We start from the raw sequence: 25,000 nt of genomic DNA, 5'->3' as shown, positions 1-25,000 counted from the left end.
CACAACCTCACGATGTGTCAATCACATTTAAACACTGACTGTGAAACTTTCGTCTACTGTAGGTTTCGATTTTTTTCCATCCTCACAGAGATGCAGTGAACAAGACTACTGCAGTGAACTGAAACGTTCTACAGCAAACCTCAGTGAACAGTGACGTTCTATGTTTGACAGATTGAAAATACACAGATGTAATGATGGATTGTAGGGTGCAAAGGCCCTAAGAGTCTGTACTAAGCAATCTCCACTGTCCTCTGCTTCAGTCAAAGATCAGTGAGTACAGTAGGTGTGTATGTACATACAGTACACATCCTCTGGGTCCAGCCCAGGGTCATTTATGTATAGCTGTTCCCACCTCCTCTTAGTTCTCCCATGACTCCAATGGGACTTCACACACGCATGCACGCACGCATGCACACACACACACGCACGCACACCACACACGTTAAGCCCTCATAGGCAGCTATGTACTGTTCTGCATCTGCAGCTGCATGTTGAAGATGTAACGTGTTAGTGTCCAACTGTCTTGATGCATCAGTTACTTTTTAGTCTGTTGTTTTTAGTAGCTACGATGCATTAGCACGTTGTTGTAGGTGTAGCGCTCAGATGCATAACTGCATCAACATATTGTAGGTGTAGCGCTCAGATGCATAACTGCATCAGCATGTTGTAGGCGTAGTGAAGGCGCTCTCGCAGGTGTGCGGAGCAGCCGTTGGTAAGTAACGCACTGAGGCACACGGTGGTGGATACGCGGTCCTCGTTGATGTAGCTCAGCAGGTGCGCCTTGCCCTCGCGACACAGGATGATCTTGGTGTGGTCGTGGTAGAAGTTCACCTGTCAGACGAAGAGAAACACCTGGCATGAAACACCTGAGAGGTGGGAAGCGGCTGTCTTTCTGTAAATAACATGAGCTGCAGTGTGACAACAGTGTGCTTATCGTGATGAAGCTGACTTTGTATTTGGAGTGGTGATGACTGTGACTATGTTATGGGTGATGGAGCTGATTTAGCTCAAAAGTGTGTGTGTGTGTGTGTGTGTGTGTGTGTGTGCGCGTGCGTGCATGTGTGTGTCTGTAAGAGTTACCTGAAAGGTGCCGTCATTGAATAGCATCATAAGTGCTCGATCTGACTTAAGCCACTGAAGCAGATAGAGGCTGGGCTTACTGACATCTGTGCCCTTTGACAAATTTCCACCCTGGAAGAGACAGAAAGACAGATTTAGATGTCGGAGGACAGATTCAGACTGAGCTAAATGTCTAACTTAAAAACGAGTCACACAAACACTGGGAAGTGAAAGCAGACAACAGCTCTGCACCACTCACACATATACACACACACACACACACACACACACACACACACACACACACACACACACACACACACACACACAAACACAGACATAGACAACAGCTCTGCACCACTCACATCCATGAGGTTCTCTTCCATGTAGTGGGCGAAGTATTTCAATATGGTGACCTGGCCCTGAAAGGACTCTTTGGCCTCTGCGCTGGACAGCACACAGCAACTGCCCAGCTCTGCAGAGTAATGCACAGTCCTGTACACAACAACAAAAACAACATCAGTGTCAAAAACAACAACAAAAAGAACAACAATGTCAAAAACAACAACAAAAACAACAGCAATGTCAAAAACAACAATGCCAGGAACAAACTGCCAAACGTAAAACATGATTCAATTATACAAACCAGGAATATACCAAAGTATAGTATAAAACTGGTATTGAGGTCTGTGTGATGCAATGTTTTGTGACAGTTTTATTATTGCTGTTTATTCACTATGTGCTGTTTATGAAGAATAGGACCTCTGAAAGATGTAAACATATCTCCAATGAGTCCAGTATATGTATTGCGCTGTATGGTGGTGTCAGTCAGACTGCACATAACTACAGGAAGTGTTAAGTGAACGTACTTCTTGTCTGGAAGAAGGCTCATGTGCGTGCCGTTGTTGAACAGCACACCGACGCTGTGGTCAGACAGCTGGTAGCCAAAGCCGTACTTGTTGGAGTAGTCCACCCACTTGGTAACCCAGAGGAACGACGTGCTGCCCCCTTTCTTCTTCGGGATGGACTCGGCTGAAGAGGAAAACACACTTTTGTTGCTTTTGTTTGGAGTCATCGTGGATTAAGACAAGAATCAAGTCAAGATAAAATGCACCTCATGGATAAAGGCTAACAATAGAGTCTCTATCTCCAATTGAAATCATGTCCAATCTTGATTGGAGTACATTGATCTGCTGTTTGTTTGCTTAGGAGTGTGTGTACGTGAGTGGACTGCATTAGTGTGTGTGTGTTAGTGTGTGTGTGTGTCTGTGTCTGTGTGTTAGTGTGCGCTTGCGTGTGTGTTTGTGTGTGTGTGTGTGTGTGTGTGTGTGTGTATGTGTGTGTGTGTGTGTGTGTGTGTGTGTATACACTATTTACCTTCTGCCATTTTTTCCAGACAATCTCGAAGGACTCTGGCCACACTGTCCACCACACTGGCCATGCTGCCATCCTCCACACCTGCCAACAGGCACCCTCGTTAGCACACACACACTTTTCAAAATTATCACATTTAATCTACGCTTTAATCTCACTACTTAACATACATTTCACAACCACCATGTCAGTTATTGCAATACAATGACACATTGTACACACACTTTCAGTTAATACACACTTTACAACAACATGCAAATTATAACATCTATCACAAACATACCAGCTCACATCTATTGACACAATGACATCATTGAGCACACATTCAATAAGAAAGCCATTCAGAGATAAAGACCAGAACAAACAGGGGAATGGAGGACAGGAATAGGATAAGGGGGGGGGGATAAAGGGATGAAGAGGAGAGTAGATGAATGGAGAGAGCAGAGAGACAGGGAACAGAAAATATAAAGGAGAGGTGGAGTGGAGGATGGGACCAGGGGAGAAAAAGAGAGATGGAGTGGAGGATGAGACCAGGGGAGAAAAAGAGAGATGGAGTGGAGGATGAGACCAGGGGAGAAGAAGAGAGATGTTACGGAGTGGAGGATGAGACCAGGGGAACAGAAGAGAGATGGAGTGGAGGATATGGCAAGAGAAGAGGTGGAGAGAGACAGATAAAGGAAACAGAAAAGAAGAGTGGAGAAGGGGATGAGAAAAATAAAAAGGGGAAGAACTGCTATTCTTATCCTTACTGGAGCAAGGGAGAGAAAAGGGTGATATGGCTGTACAGGAAGGACAGGAAGAAGGGAGGAAGAAAAAAGAAAGGAAGAAATGGTGGCGTGCGAAAGAGAGAGATAGAAAGAGAGAGATAGAAAGAGAGAGATAGAAAGAGAGAGATGGAAAGAGAGAGATAGAAAGAGAGAGATAGAAAGAGAGAGCGATAGAAAGAGAGAGATGGAGACGGTATGGCGGGCCTGTGGTGCTGTTCTCACCTTCGGTGCTGCTGCTGCTGCTGCTGCTGCTGGCCCCCAGGGCTCCCCTGACGATCATGTGGATGGAGTCTCTGACCTCATCAGCAGATGCAGGAGGGGGAGTGGACCTCCGCGCCAGGGGCAACACACTATCCTATGGATCGACACAGGGCTGGGTCAGTGTGCTCTACACATGATGTGCATGTGTGTTAGCTGTGTGTGTGTGTGTGTGTGTGTGTGTGTGTGTGTGTTAGGGTGTGTGTGTTAGGTGTGTGTGTGTGTGTGTTAGGTGTGTGTGTGTGTGTGTGTTAGGTGTGTGTGTTAGGTATGTGTGTGTGTGTGTGTTAGGTGTGTGTGAGAGAGAGAGAGAGAGAGAGAGAGAGACTCACCACACTAGCAGTGTCTGTGGCTGCTGGAGTGCTGATGGTGATTTTCTTCAGGTCGCTCTGTAGTCTGTGCACCTCCTCCTCTTTACTGAGCTCTGAAAGCAAACAGCACCAAACAGCATCATTACTTACAGGACCTACACAGAACAATCAAAGTGTGTGTGCGTGTGTGTGTGTGTGCGCGTGTGCGTGTATGTGTGTGTGTGTGTGTGAGAGAGAGAAAGAGACAGAGAGAGACTGTATGACTTCTTTCCGAGAGTATGGTAGCACTTGGTTTTGAGTGTGTGCGTTTTTCTGGTGAGATCTTACTGACGGTGTGTGTGAGTGTTCTTACTTATTGTGTGGTAGTATCTCTCCTTCTCTCTCCTCCCACCAAACAGAGCCGCTGCAGCCTTCCTGAAGAAGTTTCGGGCCGGACTGCGCTGGAAGTTTGGAGATGACACACAGCAACTGACCGGCAACCTCTCTGGTGTAAAGCCCTGTGAGCACGAGCACACACACACACACAGAGTTACGTCATGGGAGAGGAGTGTGTAAGCATCCAATGTATTTCACTATAACAATGCATAAAGTAACAGCATTACCACTCCAATGTAAACCCTATGGATGCTACATTGATTCTACAATACATCTATTAATTTACAATTATTAATTTACATTTTTAATTTACATTTATTCATGTACGTTTATTCATTTACATTTATTAATTTTCTGAGACACTTCTGTCCAAAGCACATTCTTACAGTTTACAGCCAATTCCACGCAAAACTGTGACGTCCATAATGCCAGCTAAATACCATGGCATTGTGTTGCCGCCATGGATGTGACAGTTTTACGTGGAATTGCCCAATACCACATTGTTACTAAATAGAGACGGCTTGTATAATCCCGTATGACACGTACCTGTGTGAAGAAGTCGTGGCTGAGGATGTTGTCCAGCTGGGGGCGGTGTTGCGGGCTCTTGGCCAGCATGCTGCTGATGAGCGATTGGGCCGTGCTGGACAGCGAGCTGGGCAGGCAGTAGTGAGCCTCTCGGATGCAGCGGTACGTCTCCTTCAGGTTGGTGGTCTCAAACGGGGGTCTACCCAGCAGCATGGTGTACCTGCACACACACACACACACACACACACACACACACACACACACACACACACAGCCAGATCGAGGGATAGACAATCGGTCAAAACGCAACGTCGCTCGGGGCATCAGTGATGACATTAGGACATCAGCTTATCACACAAAGTGTGGTCCGTTACACTAATCCAGTGCGTGTGTCTGAACACACACACACACACAGGCACACGCACACACACACGCACGCGCAGCACACACACACACACACACACACACACACAAACACACAAACACACACACACACACACACACACGGCTTGTTGCCAACTCACATGACACATCCAAGGGCCCAGACGTCGGACTCGCGGCCGTGGCCCTGCTTGTTGAGGACCTCAGGAGGCAGGTAGTTGGGGGTTCCACAGATGGTTCTCCGGCGGCTCTCCACCGGTTCCAGTTTGGCAGCCAGGCCAAAGTCCCCCAGCTTCAGTTCCATCAGCTCTGTGATGAAGAAATTGCCTGTGTGCGTGTGTGTGTGAGAGAGAGTGTGTGTGTATATGTGTGTGTGTGTGTGTGGGGGGGGTTGTCCAAAATGAAAGACACAAGAGACATGGACACATGTCAGATGTCTGTCTTCTAGATTAAAACAAATTAAGGAATGGAAACTCGGATTATGCAATAAATGGTGGTATGGTAATTTACCCAGTTTTAGGTCTCGGTGTAAAATCTCCTGCTCATGTAAGTACTTCAGTCCACCCACTATCTGCCTGAGGTAGTATCTGACCTCTGGCTCTGTAAGGACCTTGCGTGCTTTCAGTATGTGAGCCAGAGACTGCAAGGAAAGGGAGATGATTCGTTTTTTAATGAGCACATTTTAGTTATCATCTGTTGCTGGTCAAACATTCTCAGCATGGTCATTGACATGCAGAATGGATTCGGAGGCAGGAGCTGATTTTCCTGTCAGTGTAGACAACTCACCCTTCGACTGCAGTATTCCAGAAGAATGTAGATGTTGTCTTTGTCCTCGAAATTATGGTAAAAATGCACGATGTGTTTGTGGTGGAGTCCTCGGTGCAACTCAATTTCTTTGTCGATCTGAAATTAAAGGAGGATGTCGTTCATATAACAGGAGACAAAGGCCAAGCCAATGACAGTGGTCTGTGGTGTGCGAGAGACTGCTGCATTTACCTTCGCCCTTTGGTGCGGTTTGGAGACGCGTGTGTGTGGAATGATTTTAGCAGCGTACACCTTGCCAGTGACCAAGTCCGAAAATTCATAACACTTGGCGAAACCTCCCTGCGAATGCAACATCACAGTTAATTCCATCGATTGAACACGATATCGAATACACGAATCGATAACACGTTCCATATAGAGGAGGCTACATCATGTTGAACGAACCTCTCCAAATGAGCAAAATCTATGCGTATACACTAGTCAACATCTCACCATATGCCATCACATAATTGATCTCACACTGTAAATAATGAATTTGATCCAGTTACACCTTGACACAACAGAAATACCAAAAGAACCGATCTCGGCGCATCAGTTCGTTACCACAGTTCATTTACCTTTCCGAGCAGTTTCCCCCTGCAGTAACATCTGCCTGTCTTGTAATCCGTAACAATCCGAGATAGCTCCTGATGGGCGTGCGTGTGATGCTCCGATTTCTTCGATCTCAGGTCGGCTGCTTTTGACCTTTCGCACATGTTGTTTTTGCTGTTAACAGGTTGGTGAGCTAGGGTCCGTAGTATCTCCATTCCACCCGGTCGCGCACGGTAAGAGGCGCGACTAGTGCTCGGAAAGACTTCTCCAATGGCTTATAAGCGCCCCGCCCAACGTAGAACACCCTACGGCGTCATCATATCAAAGACTGGGTTAGCGCCTGGGATTTGGTTGTGCATAGTCACAGAGAAATTCTGGTTAGATCTGTTACCATTATTGCTGTACCGTACGTACCTTCCTTCCTCCAGAAGACATTTTCTTAGAACGTTTGATTTGGCTTCCATGAATATGGAATGTTCTCTTTCAGTACAATGGCATGGCACGTACAACAATAGCAAGCTGACAGTTCAGTTTGTGAACTGATCCTAACAACACCATAATTGGCTTGGTTAACGAAGTATTCTGAGGATAGCTTGGCTTTTGCATAAATCCAGGGCAAACGTGACAAGGTTAGGATCTTGTATAACGTGAAATAGCTTTAACATGTACATAATTTTAGCCGCAGTCAACAAATCTTATACTCTGTAGGCTACTTCAAATTTCTGAATTAATAATTCTCCCTGGTCTTGTTCCTTAAAACTAAGACCTATACTTAGCCTCTGTACAATGCCTACATAAAGTTCTAATTGAAGTTGCTATAAATCAAATCAGTAAGATTAACCTGAAAGGGGGTTCACCAAGCATCCCACCCTCCTGGTCTATACATTTAATGTTGGGCTTTCTTGTGTCATTTTGTGTGAGTGTGCATGTGTTTAAGGAATTCAACAGAATAAACACATATCACAGCAACAACCAGCTCTCCCAATGGGCACCAAGTGCCATCTACTGGTGATAAGATTGCTACACTCTGTGTAGCTCCTATGTTTAATAGAGATATCTGATAGAGATATCTAGAGATATGATATTTTGTCACTGCTGCTGTGTTGATAGTAAGATATGATGGTAGGGTATGAATGTGGTATGATAATTATTCGACTCTGGTATTTCTCACATTACTGAAAGAAAGGCCTGATTAGCGAGGGGTGCTTCTGATGCTCTCTATGAGCTTAACCAACCAGACAGTGAATAAATGCACGTGCAGCCATTATTTATTTATTCATTATTTATTTCCTGCAATCTCCTGGAGGGAAACAGGCGCTCGCTTACTCAGTGCAGTGTGCAGTGATTATTTAGTCATCATTAATCTCAGTCCTCTGGTAATTGGGTCATTTATTGAATTTCCCCTGGAGATCAATAAAGTATCTATCTATCTATCTATCTATCTATCTATCTATCTATCTATCTATTTCTCTCAGAGATGATGAAAGCTGTGGAAACAGACCAGTGGAGCCGGACCTGATCTCTCTGGACTATGAGTGGCTGAAAGTCTCCCAGCACTTGTAGGCTGGACGCCTCACAGAAAGGCTGCTGCAGGTGGTATTTGTTCCAGTAGACTTGTAATTGGTGGCTGGCTTCCAGTAGTAGGGTTGTGATTGGGTGGTATGTGTTCCATCAGAGTTGTGGCTGATGGTGTGTTCAATTAGACTTGGGACTGGATGATAGCTTCCAGTGGGGTTGGGATTGAGTGGTATGTGTTCCATTAGACTTGTGATGATGGGGCTGTCCCAGTGCTTTACTCAGATCTTGGTGGCATGTCATAGGCCCAGACCTGCTCTAGCCCGGCCCCCTGTGCACAGCTGGGCAGCCAATTAGGGAAAGGGAAGCAGCAGACGACCACTCTAGCATTCGGGGGAAGCTCTGCCCTCAACTTCTGCTCCAGCTGTTCCATCTGACACAGGAGAATGAGACGCGCACACACACACACACACACACACACACACACACACACACACACACACACACACTCACACACACACACTCATAGTTGGTCAATCACATTTAGTGTAGAGTATATATTCATATATTTTCCTGTTTGAATTGATGAGATTGGCCTACCACAGCAGGTGCCAAGAACACTGTCACATTCTGGTATTTAGACATGTCAGTCTAAAGGGAAATAAGTTTTGAAAGTTCATTAAATAAAACAGAACATGTCGTTGACATTTTAAAAAAATCTGAAGGCTCATGCTTGGTTTGTTGAGGAGTTGTGAAGACACACTCACACACACACACACACACACACACACACACACACAAAGGTGTCCATTACCTTCCAAAAGTCCTGATTTAGAAAGCGAATGTGTGTGGAGGGGATGCCCCTCCACCAGACGCGTGCTTTTGAGTAGGCCAACAGCATGGGGTTGATCTCATAGCCTGTGCATTGGAAACCCATGGTGTGGGCTCCCAGTACCTGAGAGCAGGAAACCGCAGGAAACACAGGATGAGCATCACACATTCACGGACTCTGTATTACAGCATACAGTGCTGCACACTTTGCACACGCTAATACATTGTTAGACTGTGATATGATCACACACACGCCAATACATCGTGAGACTGTGATATGATCACACACACGCTAATACATTGTTAGACTGTGATATGATCTCACACACGCTAATACATTGTTAGACTGTGATATGATCTCACACACTTACACTAATACATCTTTAGACTGTGATATGATCTCACACACTTACACTAATACATTGTTAGGCTGTGATATGATCACACACACTTACACTAATACATCTTTAGGCTGTGATATGATCACACATTATATGACAGTAAATCGTATGCGTATTTACCCTGTTGAGGCTTGTTATGCATTTCGGTCTGAGGCCCACCCACTCAGCAATCAGTGTGCAGTGGGGGTCTATGTTTTTATGTAAAACCGTCACTTCACAGTCTCAGGCAAAGAATGAAGGATACTTCAGTGGATACGTGGAAGAGGAAAAGTTAGCGATCAGGTATAGAATGAAGTATACTTTAGTGGATACGTGGAAGAGGAAAAGTTAGCGATCAGGTATAGAATGAAGTATACTTTAGTGGATACGTGGAAGAGGAAAAGTTAGCGATCAGGTATAGAATGAAGTATACTTTAGTGGATACGTGTCAATATACAGTCTATTCAAAGTATGGATGGTGCAACTGCACGAAAATCGTGTGTCCTAATGCACCTTTGTGCACTGACTGCACATGTGGAAGTTTTCAAGTTCTGGGCTCAGGTCACGTGGAAAAACAATCTATGTATTCATGTTAATTATTCCTATAGCACACGCTTTAAAACAGAGCGACTTGGGGTCACCAAAAACATGCACGTTTTTACTGGAAGTGGATTTGACCAGTCAGCCTATATCTCCCCTTTAGCTATAGGCTGGCTATAGGTTACCTGGTCTTACCCACCTCCAGTTAATTATCCTAAGATAGGTTAACGGCCGGGTCAGACTGGGTTAGTGCACACAGAAAGAAAAGGGTATGTATCCTCTTATCTAACTCTGGGGTCGACAGAAAATAAGATACTGCAGTTTCCCAAAAGTTGGTGTGTTCCTTTAAAAGATAATCAGCGACTGAAGTAAACAAAAACAATGCACATTCTCATTTGTGCATTTAAAAGGTAATAAATAAAGGTAATAGATTATCTCTCACCAGACGGCCATCTCCTGACCCCAAGTCTGCCAGCTGGCCTCTCCGACCCTTCAGCAGCTTCAAAACATTCTGAGTCTGCTGTTCCGGAGAGGGCATGAAAGGCACCTAGATGAACGACAATAACATGATTTATCAATGTACTGTACATGCAGGGCAGACTATTCAGAAGCAGCTTCACCTATGGCCTGGCTGCCTGACGCCAGACTGTTTGTCATATCTCAATTGAGGTTCTACACAATGGGTGTCAGGCTGGTCCTGTTAAAAAATAAAAATAAAACATGACAATAGATGGACAAAACTGGGTCAAAAAGGTGATTACAGGCACAACCAAAACAGACAGCACATACAGCTGGGCATTACATTCTGCATCAAAAGCATGACAAAGAAATAAGAAATAACAGCTGTGTTAAAGGCAGGGCATCTGGCCTGGCTGACATCAGACTGCTTCTCAAATCTCCTTTAGTAGGCCTACTGAGAATTGGTCTGGGGATGTTTCATTCACTTCCGATTCCCAAGGGCCAACCTTAAATTGGTACATTAATTAAACTCAAATACATTTTTTATTTTGTTGTATGGGCGGGGTGAAAGCAGTGGGTGATTCACTATAATGCAATGCAATGCCATTGAAATATAAATGTTATTTCAATTACTGTGACTAACATGGGCCAATTTGGAATGCTTTGTGACCTTTAAATGTTGGCTGTTGGCCATTTGTGGTGAGTCAACCCTGGGCAAACTGCTGGAAGTTTAGGGCACTATGAAAGTGTATAATATTGCTGTAACATTTATTGTGTAAAATACTATAAAACATAATACTATATAATATATAGTTTAATAAAATATGTGTTGGATAATGTGTAAGTTGTGATGCGTTGAGTGTTATGGAGGTAGGCCTATATGGGTTGACCGTCATCTTACCTTTAGCCTGATGGGCACTCGCCGAAAACCAGGCAGAACGAACATGGCCCATATCCCATAAACTCCCGTGAATACTGTCCCAATCGCTAAGGTGAGGTGGCTGCTATTTCTAAAACGCGGGGTATGATCTTGAAGAAGCACCTCAATATTATCCTCCATTCTGTCACGTGACTCCCCTGTGGTAACATAGTGAAACATTAATTTCAGTAAAGAGCAGTAGGCGGTTAAAATAGTATTTATTGTGATAAGGTCTCCTTTGCAATGTTGCTTAACTGTTAATCCACATTTTGTAAGTTTTGGATAAAAGCGTCTGCTAAATGATGAATAATGATGAATGAATCAAGGATCACTCAGAACCGTAAACTCCTCAAGACTAGACTAAATTAACACAGAAGCATGGTAGTTTATTTGAGGTCATGAACACAGACACCCAAACCAATTTACTCTAGACTTTTTTTTTGTCTCAGCTTTTCATTCAAGACCGCATATCAGAAGCTCAAACTGAAGTGGTTTTGAATGAATAGGGTATAACAGACAGACGCCGTGTCCCGTTATTGTTTCACTTTTAGTGGCAGTCACACTACATGCTAATAAAATACGCAAAAATATAACTCGTCTATGGTCGCCATTAGGAAGGATTTAAGGAAGCCGACAGAATCGCATGCAATAAATGGTAGCATACATGTTATTTGGTAGCTCGATACCAAAGACTGTGTGGATTCGCAGAATCTGACAGGTCAGATTTTCTAACGTTACCTTACGAATACCACGAGTATACTGTAGGTGGGACTGGGTCAGTTTACGGAGAACTCTACTGAAACGACATCTATTTGTCCACAAAGTCGACCTGGACAGGGGCACCAGACACCGTAGACACTCATCTCAGGCGACTGAATGAAGTTCTTCCTAGTTTTTGAAACGCATTTGATTTGTCAGGTTCAGATTAAGAAGATTGACAGGCAGCGAACCAATAGAATCGAAGATCCAGTCTTCGTATCCAGTAGCGCTTACTGAACTCACGTATTTTACGCATAGCCTACACTGACGCACACACGCACGCACGCTGTGGCTATTGTGACATCAAGTCTCGCACAATCAAGCATAGAAGTCTTCATTACAGTGCATGAAAATGCACTGTTCTGTTATCCGAAGTCTTCTTCTTATTATTATTATTATTATTATTCCCACTAAATTTCTGCGTCTAATTCAGCTTTAATCGTTTAACGTAGAAACTTCGTTCAAACTTTGTAACGTAGGTCTTGAAAAGGAGACTTGAGGAATGTATTTTTCACTTTTGTAAACTTTATACTTTTTGAGATATTAATAGAAAACAAGCTTATTTTCCCAATAGACTTTGTATGGGGACTATGACATCATAATGGGCTAATTAACTTGATTTGCACCTGTAGCAACTTCCAGCTGCTCATCTAGGTCCCATCAAAAAGCTAGTTAAACTGATTGCACCTGTATCAACTGCTTTCTGCTCAATTAGGCCAACTCTCTCTGTGTATCTCCATTCTACAAGGATATAAGGCACATTCCATCCAACTTTCTATCCATTCATCCTCTTCAAACCATTCACTCATCCACCCATTAAACTATCCCATCAACATCCATTAAACAATCTGCCTATCAACATCCATTCAACTTTCTGTCTATCAACATCCATTACACACTCTATATATTTAACTTTTAAACTATATACTCTGTCTCAGGCTTTAAACATACAATCTGGCTCTACAGATCCTGTTCAACTATTTCCTCTGCCCACAACTGTTTCAAAATAAATGTCCTCACTACAATAATTCACTATTAAATAATTTAACTATTTAAACTACTCAACTATTTAACTGTTCAGCCATTTCAACTGTCAGTTGTTATCAACTATGACTTCTGCCAACTGTTATCAAATAAAAGTTTGTTTTGCATTTTATGTTAATATACAGTATGTTTATATTTTCATGCACTGGTAATTTCCTCGAAATTACATTTTCTAGTTTAAATCTCTCTGTTGGAAAGAAGTCAATCCAGTACAATTTTGACATTAGTTTTACACTCTAGTCTAGCCTAATAGCCACCCAAGATAATGAGTTTAATGGTTGTGAGTTTGTGTGTGTGTTTTTATACAAGCTAGATGATAAAGTGAGCTGTCTGTCAGTTTATGACCTCCTTACACCAAACAACTTTGACAAGATTTGGGAAAGATTCTTCAAAGACTGGATTCTTTTGAGTAAAGCTTGAATGGGGGGCATTAGTTAAAAGACTACAATCTTTTAAGAATCTTTCCCAAATCTTGTCAAAGTTGTTTGGTGTAAGGTGGCCATTACATGTGGCTTCTTGGCTCCATGGTTACGTGAGCATCATGCTAGGAGTAGAATGCATCAGGCTATGCTTACCTGTGTGTGAGAAAAAATTAGCCAAATGTAACACAATACATGTGCTATGTATTTGTATAATGTATGCTATGTGCTAGGGTTGTGCAAAATTCCAGAATTGAATTGAAACTGGCTCTTAAATTCCAATTCAAATCTTGAATTTCACTTGCATTTCAATGTAGGTATTAAACAGGAAGCAGAATTGCAATTTTGCACAACCCTGCTATGTGCTTCTCTTCTCTCTGTGTGGATTCCTCTGAGTGCACTTTATGTCAGCTGTAAGACTGAGTACACTGGGTTAGGCCACTATACCCATGAGCAAGGCTGGGCCGGTGCAAACATGTCTCCTCTTATCCTCCATGATAGTATTGATAGATGTAGTAGTAACTCCTGTTTTCTCTTATCCTCCATGATAGTATTGATAGATGTAGTTGTAACTCCTGTTTTCTCTTATCCTCCATGATAGTATTGATAGATGTAGTTGTAACTCCTGTTTTCTCTTATCCTCCATGATAGTATTGATAGCTGTAGTAGTAACTCCTGTTCCCTCTTATCCTCCAGTAAAAGTATTGATAGATGTAGTAGTAACTCCTAGCAAAGGACTCCTCTGCACTGTAACTTGAATGTTAAAGTCTTTCTTTAAGTTGCTTGGATATAAGTGTATGCTAAATAAATAAATAAATAAATAAATAAATAAACAAACAAACAAACAAATAAATGTAAATGTATCATTTCATTAGTCACTGTAGAAGTTGCTATTGAGTGATCTACCTGTGTCGTATTACCACTTACCAAAAGTGCAGATAAGGCTTGTTTAACACAGTTTATCATTACAAATATATGCTTAGTGTTTGATATCTGCCATAGCACGGTTATAACATGGTTTTGCAAATCTTATGATGGTTTCAGCAGCTGTTTGACAGTAGGAGACAGTGTGTTGAGCAATATTAGCTGAATGTGAGAAAAAGTGTGACAGGTTAGAAATCTTCTACAATCAGTGACGGTACCTTTAATGCTGAGCATGCACAAATACAAAGTGTGCCTGTCTGAGCATGTACTGTATTAGAGACGAAACCCAAATGTGTGTGTATGCGTATGTGTGTGTGTACATGAGGCGGTGGCAGCCACTCCTCCAGAGCTTACAGAGGTATGTGACGAGTGTTTCATATTGCAATAATGATCTCTTTGTTCATATAAATCAACTGGTTGAACAAGGTACTTAAAAAGGTTTATTTTTTTCCCTTCATATGGGATTATAGTTTCCTCTCTTCTCCAGGTCTATTTTGGGGATAACTGTGTATTCTCTTTGCTCGAGGTCTTATCTAAATAGCCTCTCCTGTGTCCAGTTGTACTTAAACAGTGTGTACATTATGTCTTCCTCCACGTCAGCATTATTTCCTCTATAACTATACAGACCAAAATCCTCATGCCCAAGTCTGAATTCAACTTTTAAAAAAGAGAGAAGAGGGTGATACATTAACTCTGCAACTACTGTTAGGCTATTAAAAAGACTGAAGACAGTAAAAGATCAGTAACATGTCTCATGTGTACTTACAGAGAAGAAAATATTGCATATAGATGTTATAGAAACTACAGAAAACATATACTGTACCTGTATACTTTACTAAAGCATCCTGACGTATGAATTATACAACTACACCTCAACATATCTGCCATTTACAATAACAGATTGTAAATGACAGATGACATGCATCATTGCTGTTTATAAAAATGTTCACAAGTAGGCAGAATCAAACCCATGCGTTTATTTAGTTTGTTCAATATAAAATGTTCCTTTCTTGTTTTCATTCTCTAAATTGCATGTGCAGATAAAGTCCTACAATGCAGTCCAAGACCGCACATTGAAAGTCCTTTGTTGCATTTAATACATACCATATTGGCATAACAATAACAATAACCAACATAATTATAATAGCCACAAATGGCTTTGGTCCAGGGCTGCTAAATGCTACAGTTTGCGTGTCTTGAAAAGAAGCCCTCTATTGCCATCTAGTGGTGAATCAAGGAGCAGGCTGCAGTTATGTGTAGGAGTGTAAGTGTGTGTGTGTGTGTGTGTGTGTGTGTGTGTGTGTGTGTGTGTGTGTGTGTGCGCACAGGCATGCACTTCAACACCTGATGATGATCCAGAAGACCTGTCCATCATTATAATAAACTTGGGTGAAACTCCACACACTCAACTGAGAATGCAGTGACATATTTCAGCCTGCAGATGGCAACCTAACAGCTTGTGTTCACACCACAACCCCAATCTCCTTATCAAAAACCTTTGTTTGGTATTGCTCCATAGGAATTACAACTGCAGCCATGCCATGAGAGTCATGTTAAAAATATGGTACTTGTTCTGCCTTAGAATTCAGGCTACATACAGTAGGTGTAGATAGATGAAAACTGCCAGCCAGCAACAACAAATGCAAGTAAATGTAAGTTAAGGCACAGCCCTGGGGCCTAACGCCAGCGGCATTCTCCTTCTCATTCAATGTGACTTTAGTTTGTCCAGCCTCATCTCTCTAAAGGTCTAACGTCACTTTTCCTTTATTCATTTTAGAAAAACTAGTTAGCATATAGCATTAGCACAGGGATAGTGTAAAAATAATAAAAAAAGGTCTATCCTCTTAACTTAAGTTGCTATACACAGGATCACAAGTAGTAGGGATAATGGAACTAACAGTCATTCTTTAAAGGTGCAATGTGTAGAATTTAGGGTGATCTATTAGCAGAAATACAGTATAGTATTCGCAATCTTGTTTTCTTTAGTCACCTATATCACCTGTAATGATGAAGGACTATGTGTTGTTATCTAAGAATGAGCCCTTAGTATTTCCATAAGGAGAGGGTCCTTCCTACATGTTTCTACAGCAGCCCAGAAGGGACAAACCAAGACACTAGCTCTAGAGAGGGCCTTTGCATTTTCTTAGACCCATGGTGGCCACTGTAGCTTCCCCTACACACTTTGAAAGGGAGAGGTATTTAGTTGGTTGCAATCTGCAGTCCCTACAGCTGACAATAAATTCTACATCGTGCACCTTTAAAAACGAAACATGACGGGACAAAATCTGAGGACACAGTGCAGTAAACAGACAAGAATAAGGTCTAGCGGTGAGGACAGAACTGGCACGAAAAGGAATTCATGTCAGTGATAGATAGCAAAGACTTGGGGTTAAAGGTATAGTCTTCAATCCCAGCCCTTCGGTGTTCTTGAAGCACTGTTGTCAATTGGCTGCAACAGTGCATGTATGGGTTGGTTTGAACTGTTCTGTTTCCCACAGAGCCAAGGTTGGGTACAAAATCTCTAACAGAGTTGTTTTGAATGCAAACACAAACATGGGCAGTTAGAGGACCAAGGGGAGCAATTTGACTAGAAGTGTACTGGGATTAGAATTGTGGACTGAGCCTTTAACTAATAACCATAAACTAATAACAAAATCAGCTCTGCATACAGCCAGCCACGTAAGGGGAAACTGCCTGCCTCTATGGGCCTACTTTAGTTTGCTTAGTGTGGAGGTGTGTTGTTGAGATACTACAAGCTCAGATGAGTGGAAGCCATTCTGATTAGGAACGCCTTAGGTTGCTGCTTATTAGTAGAGGGGTGAGCTTCTCTTATAAAAAATAACTAAACTTCTTCAAGTGTCAATACTGCCGTTTACTGAGGAATTATTTGCAGTTCATATGCAGGAAATGCTACGTTTTGCACATGCAAAAGCTACATTGCACTACACAGAACTGCAATTTCCTGCACAAATCTGTAATATTCTGCACAGAAAAACAGCAGTACACACCTACCCCAGTTTTTTGTCCCATAACTGCAGTTGTTTTTTGTAAGGGTTTAGGCATAGAGGCCTGGCCTGGCTTTTGGTTTCATTTCACACAGCAGCACAAACTCCACACTCTTATCAGGAAAAACTCACTCTCTTTTAAAAGTTACACCATTAAAGCAAACGTTTGTTACAATAGGTGTGTTTATCTAAACTGATTGACGCTCTGGTAAAACATCAGAGCATTGCTTCAAGCATCAGCTATCAGTACTGGTGGGCTAGGCAAACAGAAAGAAGCTTAGTACTGGTGGGCTAGGCTAATAGAGAGAAGCTATTAGTACTGGTGGGCTAGGCTAATAGAAAGAAGCTATTAGTACTGGTGGGCTAGGCGAATAGACAGAAGCTATTAGTACTGGTGGGCTAGGCTAATAGACAGAAGCTATTAGTACTGGTGGGCTAGGCTAATAGACAGAAGCTATTAGTACTGGTGGGCTAGGCGAATAGACAGAGTACTGGTGGGCTAGGCGAATAGACAACAGAAGAAAGAGTGTGAGGTAAGAGTTTGCTAGAAGTGAACATGATCATGTAAGGGAATGATGAATGACATGGGCAAAACAACCTGATTATAAACTGTTTTGGGTAGGAAATTGGGAATGATGATTTAGCTAGAATGAGCTAAATAGCTAGTGTGTTCAAACAAACAAAGCAGGGCTGGTCTGCCCCGGAGGGTGGTGTGAAATCTCTGAATAACCTCGACATAACAGTACCACAAAGAATGTAGCCCTAACCATAACTCACAGATTATCGACTCCCTATCAGTATATCAGGAAGATTAGCTTCCTACATAATCCCAAATGATCAGCACACGACCCCAATAAAAACACTTCCTATACTATTTGACCCCTGACCCCAATGAAAAGGCAGCCTAATCAATCCCACGGGATCTACCCCTGACAACGATAACACAAATCCCTCCTTAATCCAAAGAGGTTTTCCCATTGGCCATTTAGTGCCAATAAGAGTATTATTTGCAAGAAAATGTGTACACTAGAAAGCTTTGTTTTGAAACTGACTAAGGAAGCAGACTGAGGAACTGCACCTAAGCTCATCTGGATAAGGTAGTCTGAGTTTGGTAACAATGAAACGGTCTAATTAGCCAAACCCTGACCTAGTTAGCACTGTTCGTTCAGCATGACGCGAGCTTCTGGGTACCCAGATTAAGTTAGCACTAAAGTTTTGATGTGGGTATGTGATCAAGGCAAGTGGTAACATCAATTGTATCAAACATATGGGCTTTTATGGGTAGAGCAGAAAAAAAATAGCAGTTCAACACTAATTTAGCAATGCACACGATTTTCAGAAGTCTCTACTGACTGCAACTCACCTTTGGTACAAGTCATTAGTAAACTAAAGCTCAAAGAAACACCAAAGAACTTTTCCTCTGTCGCACGCATGCTATTTGTTTATCCAGCACCGGCTCTGCAAATAACACTGTCCACGGACAAGGTAGAATATGTTGCATGATCTTATGAAAGTATGATGTATTGCGACATCATGCAAGTCAAATTTGTGGTTTCTTATGTCTCATTCCATCGAACTACAGATCCGCTACCCGATCTGGCAAACTTATATAGTGCGGTTAGAGCCGATAGAGGGCGACGAAGCAAATGCAGAAGTGCCATTCACCCTGTTACGAGTTGATGAACCACTGAAACAATTTTGGAAACATAATTTAAGGTACAAAAAACTTGTTGGTGCTGCTTTAAGGTGGACCTTGGCACTATGGCATAATTTCATCTTAAAATGCAAGTCACACCAATTTCTGAAAACTGTGCATCTCAGAGCCTTACATTTTTTACCACAGTGAACAGACAAGAGGTGTCTTGATAATGTCAAATGGCCCAAGGGTCAGTAGAACTAATGACTAGATGAACCTGCAAAGCAGAGTAACGAGGATAGTAAGACCTGGGTCTGGTCTCTCTAGAAAATGAGGATAGTAAGACCTGGGTTTGGTCTCTCTAGTAAATGAGGATAGTAAGACCTGGGTTTGGTCTCTCTAGTAAATGAGGATAGTAAGACCTGGGTCTGGTCTGGTCTCTCTAGTAAATGAGGATAGTAAGACCTGGGTTTGGTCTCTCTAGTAAATGAGGATAGTAAGACCTGGGTCTGGTCTGGTCTCTCTAGCAAATGAGGTGTGACCTCCCCAAATGCCCACCTCCTAGACATGCTGAGATGAGACATATGGCATGGACAGTAAGTGGCTGCACTAACCTACAACAAATGGATAGATAGAGAGATATATGTGCTTTATTGCCACACAACAATGTTGGTGAGCTCTGCAACTGGGAGACGAGGGATGGAGGAGTGTTTGGGCAATAAAGGTGTTGCTCAGTTAGGAAAGAATTGGTGGACGTTGGGTTTTAAAGGTGTTTGTGGAGTGGTGTGCTATTGAGTGTTGGGGTTGTTCATGATGTTATTAATTAGTTGTAGTTGTTGGATGGTCACGATGTTGGGGAATAGGGAGTTAGTGATAGTTGTTGGATGGTGAGGATGTTGGGAGAAGGGACTTGGTGATAGTTGTTGGATGGTGAGGATGTTGGGGATTAGGGACTTGGTGATAGTTGTTGGATGGTGAGGATGTTGGGGAGTAGGGAGTTGTTGGGTGTTGGGCATGGTAAGGGTGTTGGGGAGTAGGGAGTTGTTGGGTGTTGGGCACGGTTGAGTGTTGAGGGTGTAGGGTAATGGATTTCTGTATTAAGGGCATGTTTATCTGTTCAAGCATAAGAACGGTACGACTCCTGTTCAACAGGCACATTAGAGACTAAGAAACATATGAACATCATCAATGTATTACTGTATAAAGACATGTAGCGTAGCATTACAAACATAACTGCGAGGTGACATTGAGGTAACAACGGGCAGTTCTGGGCTGTTTGCTCTGAGCTGACAAACAAACAAACAAACAAACAAATAAAAAGAGATTTTGTTCAAATATGTCCACCACACCCTGCAAGGGGCATCCTGTAATTTGCACACAATCCACAAAATCAAGCGGACTTTTCTCACCATGAAAAGAAGAAGAATGTCCATTTAGTCAAATGTTAAATGTGATCTACAAAATAATGCACGAGGCAACAACAGCTTTGCAGCTGCATGTATAAATCTCGTTTAAGGAAGACTTCACCCTGGAAGGTGTCTGAACACACACACACCCACACAGACAAACACACACACAGGTTCTTTCTATCACACACTAAACTAATGCAGACCCCTAGATTGAGTGTAGACAGAAGGACAGAAGCAGGTAAACAATGTGAAGCAGAACCAGGGCCAGAGATTCCTGAGAGCAGACACTCCCCCCTCCAACCAGCAGACACTCTACTCTCCAAACACCAGAGATTCTCTACTCTCCAACCACCAGAGACTCTACTCTCCAACCACCAGAGATTTTCTACTCTCCAAACGCCAGAGACTTTCTACTCTCCAAACGCCAGAGACTTTCTACTCTCCAAACGCCAGAGACACTCCACTCTCCAAACAGCAGAGACTCTACTCTCCAAACGCCAGAGACTCTCTACTCTCCAAACACCAGAGACTCCACCCTCCAACTAGCAGAGACTCTCTACTCTCCAAATACCAGACTCTACTCTCCAACCAGCAGAGACTCTCTACTCTCCAACCAGCAGAGACTCTCTACCCTCCAACCAGCAGAGACATTTCACAGACACTCTACTATCCTGAGAGCGGAGATACTCTACTATGTGGAAAAAGCAAACCCAGCTGGGTGAGGGATCAGTGGTCAGTCCTCAGGAGAGCCCCATGTGTGCTTTGGAGCTTCAGTATTTAGAATTAGTGCTCTTCCCAACAGGACTCAGGCATACACACACACACACACACACACACACACACACACACACACACACACACACACACACACACACACACACACACAAGGCTATGTGTCACTAGGCCCCAGTTCCTCTTGTGCTGTCCGCTCCTCCCCTTTCTGGGAGGACTGGGGATCCTGTGTGCAAAGTGTCTGACTGTCCCCACTACTCTTTTTCTTCTCCTCTTCCTCTTCCTCTTCCTCCTCCTCCACGCTGCCGCTGTCCTTCTCCGTGTCCGTCTCGCCGTCCTCCTCCAGCGTCAGCTCGAAGTGGAAGCGGTCGCCGGGCCGCGCGTGCGCGTTGCTGGGCGACGGGCTCTGCGGGATGGCGCTCTGGTACCAGTCCCGGTTCTCCTGCAGAGTGTCCAGCAGCTCCTGCGCGTCCGGCAGCACCAGGTCCGCCCACGTCTCCCACAGCGGATGCACGATGTAGTCGATGAACCCCACCTGCAAAGAAGGAGGTTACTCTGGGTGTGTGTGTGTGTGTGTACTGTCTGTGTATATGTGTACTATATGTGTATGTGTGTGTGTGTGTATACGTGTATGTGTGTGTGTGTGTGTGTGTGTACCTGGCTCTTCTCCACAGAGGCGGTGAGTTTGTCACACATTGGACTGATCTCCATGCTGCATTCTCTCTCGCGGTCACCCTGGCAGAAGAACTCCTGCATGATTCGCTCGGTCCATTGGCGGTACAGAGCCAGGGGCTTGGTGGGGTTGCTCAGGTCAGCACAGTGGACCATGTTCTGCAGAACCTGAACGTTAGAGCCGACACAAACACGTCAGCAATCTAACACAAATGCACGGACTCACAGCACCAGACTCATCTGAACTGAATCGCATGAATATGAACTGATGTGAATGGACTTTAAAAGGCAACTGACTAGTGTTAATTTTGTCACCTATTTTTTATTTAGTCTTAGGGCCCTATCATGACATTCTAAATTGCATTGTCACTCGTCAAAAGTCTATTCAAATTTAGTAGGATGTCCAGTTCACATTGGGAGGGGTTTAGATTTATCAAAAGTGGATTTTTATGGCGCCAACAAGGTGTTCCTAGGTCTTTTAATCAGTCATTTAGGTGTGTTTGGTAACATCATTTTAAACCAATGAAAATGACATCTGTCATTCCTTTAACTTGGTATAAAGCGATATGTCAAATAAATGCATCGGTATTTTGGCATTCAGCGGCGCATTTGAAGGAGGCTGCTTAGCTGAGACCGTATGGAATAGTCATTCTTAAACCATGATTTCTAAAACCTAGCATAGCCTTCACGCATTTGCACTTTCGTCTATTATTTGAACTTCGTTGGCAAAGTGAAACTAACTACACCAAGGAGTTAGTCAACGGCAAGACAGTGATATGCAGTTACTTTCACTATCGACTGACAATGGGTTACCACCGAAAACATAGGCTGGAAAAAGGAACACTTACCCTAATGTTGCTCAAATGACTGAATAAAACAACATTTATCCTGCAGAGGAGTTGCTTATATCTCGTGACAGTCGTCTTCAGCTGTGCTCCATCGTGTCTCGCCTCTCCCCTAATCACTTTTAACAGTCATTACCAATTTGCAAATGATGGTGAATAACTACTCATCATGAGATGTACAGTATTTCGTAATATCTTTATTCTAATTATGTTTCCCATTGTAATCGTGCAATTTGTAATGCTTTGCATGGACGATGCGCTGGTGTCGTTCATGAATGATAGAAGGATGGTGTGGTACTGTTGACATCGCTCTTAAAATAGCATATGAACAACTTCGCCATTGACTTCTTACCAGGTTTAGGTGGTGTACGATGGCGATTTTAGACAATCGCTAGGCCCCTCCCTAGGTTGTTAATTGCCACACCCCTGGGCAATGTTTAAAAAATAAGCGTGCAAAATACCGAATTCAACTTTTCTTGCCGGGTGAAAAGCGAACTTTCACGCCATGCTGGTGTCAAAATACAGCCCTTAGTCTTAGTCTTGTGTGAAATGTCCTTTTAGTCTTTGTCATATTTAGTCATTCAAATATCATTTTTTGTTAGTCAAGTTTTAGTCAAAAAGTCTTGTCATTTTAGTCTAGTTTTTAGTCAAAAGAAAACTAAAGCTATCTTAGTCTTAGTCAGTTTTAGTCAAAACATTTTAGTCTTTTTATAACAAATTATTTCTGATTACCATTTCAGTCAAATAGTGTTTCACACATCTCAATTTTCTAACAATATTGTGTGTCCACAGGGCTACCTCGACTGTTATAATTACTCATTCTGATTTTTTGTCAGTCAGTACATGCACAGGTAAGTCGAGCTACAGTTATAGCTTCGGCTGGGATTTGGCCATAGACAGTAAAGATTTGACTGGACCACTGTCATGATCTTCATAGACCAGTGTTTCACAAAGTGTGGTCCGGGGACCACTGGTGGTCCGCGAGCTATCCCAAGTGGTCCACGAGCAGACGTGGTAAAATATAATATAGATGAGTTGTTTGCAATATTGAACCAACTTGTATGTAAATTCAAACTGTTCTACAACACTGTCTATGTCAGATATGCCAGTTTAAATCATATGAATCCTCTGACACAATTAAAGAAAGTGCAAAGACAATAAGCAAGGTGGTTCAGTGAGTATTGTGTAGGCTAATATACTGCTAGGTCTATTTTTTTTTTTTAGCTAGGTGGTCCGTCGCGTTTCTTTTTATTGATTAGTTAAGTGGTCCTTCATCTGAAAAAGTTTGAGAAACACTGTCTTGGACCCAAGTATGAATGTTTTACTCCACCACGCTAGATGGCTTATATCTTCAAACGCAAACACAAACTCTCCATCTTAGCTAACTTGCTAGCGAACTTTGCATCATCAGTGTAACTAGTTAAATAGTTGACATTACTTGCTGAAAATTCACTTGACGAAAATGGAAGAGAAATTTTATCTTAGTTTTTATTTCATGCAAAACATTTTAGTCTCGTCTTTTTTCGTCAACAATAATGCATCTTAAGATAGTCTTAGTCAGTGTTTCAGGACAATAGTGCAGTCTCGTCATCATCTTGTCTTAGTCATGGAAAAAAAGGTTGTTGGCGAACATTTTTCCTCTCGTCTCGTCTGACGAAATTAACACTACAACTGACTGACATGCACAAACACATTCAAATGGACATAAAAAAACATAAAAATAAACAAGCTCATTTAACCACAAACTGACTCACATGGACTGATTTAGAAGAACAGAATAATTTGAACACATGACTCACTGACTCACATAGTGCTACTAGTATCTCAACTGGGCATGTGTACACAATATGTGCACCTACACTGATAAACACAATGTTGATTACAATGGACAGTATAAGATGCATGGTGTATAAACTGCATGACAGTGTTTTCTGCAAATAATAAAGAAAAGTTCATAGGCCGAACCGCATTTTTTTAAACATTGGTTCATTGTGTCATAAAAAAACTACATTCCATGAGGTTATCGACGTCAAGCTATACCCTGCTATACATAGGTTTACTAGTCACTCACTGTTCACTGTTTATTTCAATTCACTTACATAAAAAGTCCTTATGCCATTGGCATAATGCCACTATCACATTAATAATACTAATACACTAATATTACATTTTAGATAAATAGCCTAAATCACTATACTGTAATAATACTCACACTTTAGATAAATAGCCTAAATCACTGATAAAGGGAATACAATCTACAGAAAGTGTTGTGCGGCTGTGGTACACACATAAAAAAGAAAATTAGAGAGAATAATTAAGATGAGATGCGTTCTCATTTGTAATTCTTGGTCATAAGGTGTGTGTGTGAGTAAGTGGTACCTGTATCCTGTCATTGTAGTTGTCTAACAGCAGCACTCCTGAACTTGTGACCTTCTTGGTTTCCACCATGGTCTTAAGGTCAGCCAGCAAGTTCATGTGCTTGGACATGTCAGTGGCCAGCACCTG

The 25,000-nt window shown here is 42.5% G+C and overlaps 3 protein-coding genes across 10 annotated transcripts in view; all 3 read right to left on the bottom strand.

The window, feature by feature from the left end:
* Positions 1–6,664, bottom strand: part of LOC125305202 (serine/threonine-protein kinase PLK2-like) — a 7,056-nt gene extending 392 nt beyond the window's left edge. The window contains exons 1-14 of the mRNA XM_048259859.1: positions 6,433–6,664; positions 6,047–6,154; positions 5,837–5,953; positions 5,561–5,690; positions 5,194–5,377; positions 4,691–4,889; positions 4,122–4,266; positions 3,791–3,882; positions 3,423–3,555; positions 2,437–2,517; positions 1,929–2,091; positions 1,425–1,554; positions 1,081–1,191; positions 1–831 (exon numbers count right to left, since the gene is read on the bottom strand). The exon at positions 1–831 is cut by the window's left edge and continues 392 nt beyond it. Coding sequence (XP_048115816.1) covers positions 640–831; positions 1,081–1,191; positions 1,425–1,554; positions 1,929–2,091; positions 2,437–2,517; positions 3,423–3,555; positions 3,791–3,882; positions 4,122–4,266; positions 4,691–4,889; positions 5,194–5,377; positions 5,561–5,690; positions 5,837–5,953; positions 6,047–6,154; positions 6,433–6,621 — 1,974 coding nt within the window. The 5' untranslated portion in view covers positions 6,622–6,664 and the 3' untranslated portion in view covers positions 1–639. The remainder of the gene's footprint in view (positions 832–1,080; positions 1,192–1,424; positions 1,555–1,928; positions 2,092–2,436; positions 2,518–3,422; positions 3,556–3,790; positions 3,883–4,121; positions 4,267–4,690; positions 4,890–5,193; positions 5,378–5,560; positions 5,691–5,836; positions 5,954–6,046; positions 6,155–6,432) is intronic.
* A 1,009-nt stretch (positions 6,665–7,673) lies between these two features.
* Positions 7,674–12,030, bottom strand: LOC125304693 (adenine nucleotide translocase lysine N-methyltransferase-like). The gene is made up of 6 exons (XM_048259158.1): positions 11,789–12,030; positions 11,033–11,208; positions 10,115–10,219; positions 8,736–8,876; positions 8,522–8,572; positions 7,674–8,354 (listed from the first exon to the last, which is right to left on the bottom strand). Exons 2-6 carry the CDS (start codon positions 11,189–11,191, stop codon positions 8,199–8,201), a joined length of 612 nt encoding a protein of 203 aa, XP_048115115.1. The 5' UTR covers positions 11,192–11,208; positions 11,789–12,030; the 3' UTR covers positions 7,674–8,198.
* A 3,128-nt stretch (positions 12,031–15,158) lies between these two features.
* The window catches only part of LOC125304374 (cAMP-specific 3',5'-cyclic phosphodiesterase 4D-like), a 69,495-nt gene continuing 59,653 nt past the window's right edge, over positions 15,159–25,000 (bottom strand). For all 8 annotated transcript variants that reach the window (XM_048258587.1, XM_048258588.1, XM_048258594.1 and 5 more), the window contains 3 exons: positions 24,875–24,997; positions 21,636–21,818; positions 15,159–21,513 (listed from right to left, as the gene is read on the bottom strand). In XM_048258587.1, coding sequence (XP_048114544.1) covers positions 21,136–21,513; positions 21,636–21,818; positions 24,875–24,997 — 684 coding nt within the window. In that variant the 3' untranslated portion in view covers positions 15,159–21,135. The remainder of the gene's footprint in view (positions 21,514–21,635; positions 21,819–24,874; positions 24,998–25,000) is intronic.

Source organism: Alosa alosa, chromosome 12, assembly GCF_017589495.1.
Source record: "Alosa alosa isolate M-15738 ecotype Scorff River chromosome 12, AALO_Geno_1.1, whole genome shotgun sequence".
NCBI lineage: Eukaryota > Metazoa > Chordata > Actinopteri > Clupeiformes > Clupeidae > Alosa > Alosa alosa.
Note: the sequence above shows the minus strand (reverse complement) of the source record. Positions and strands in the feature narration are given on the sequence as shown.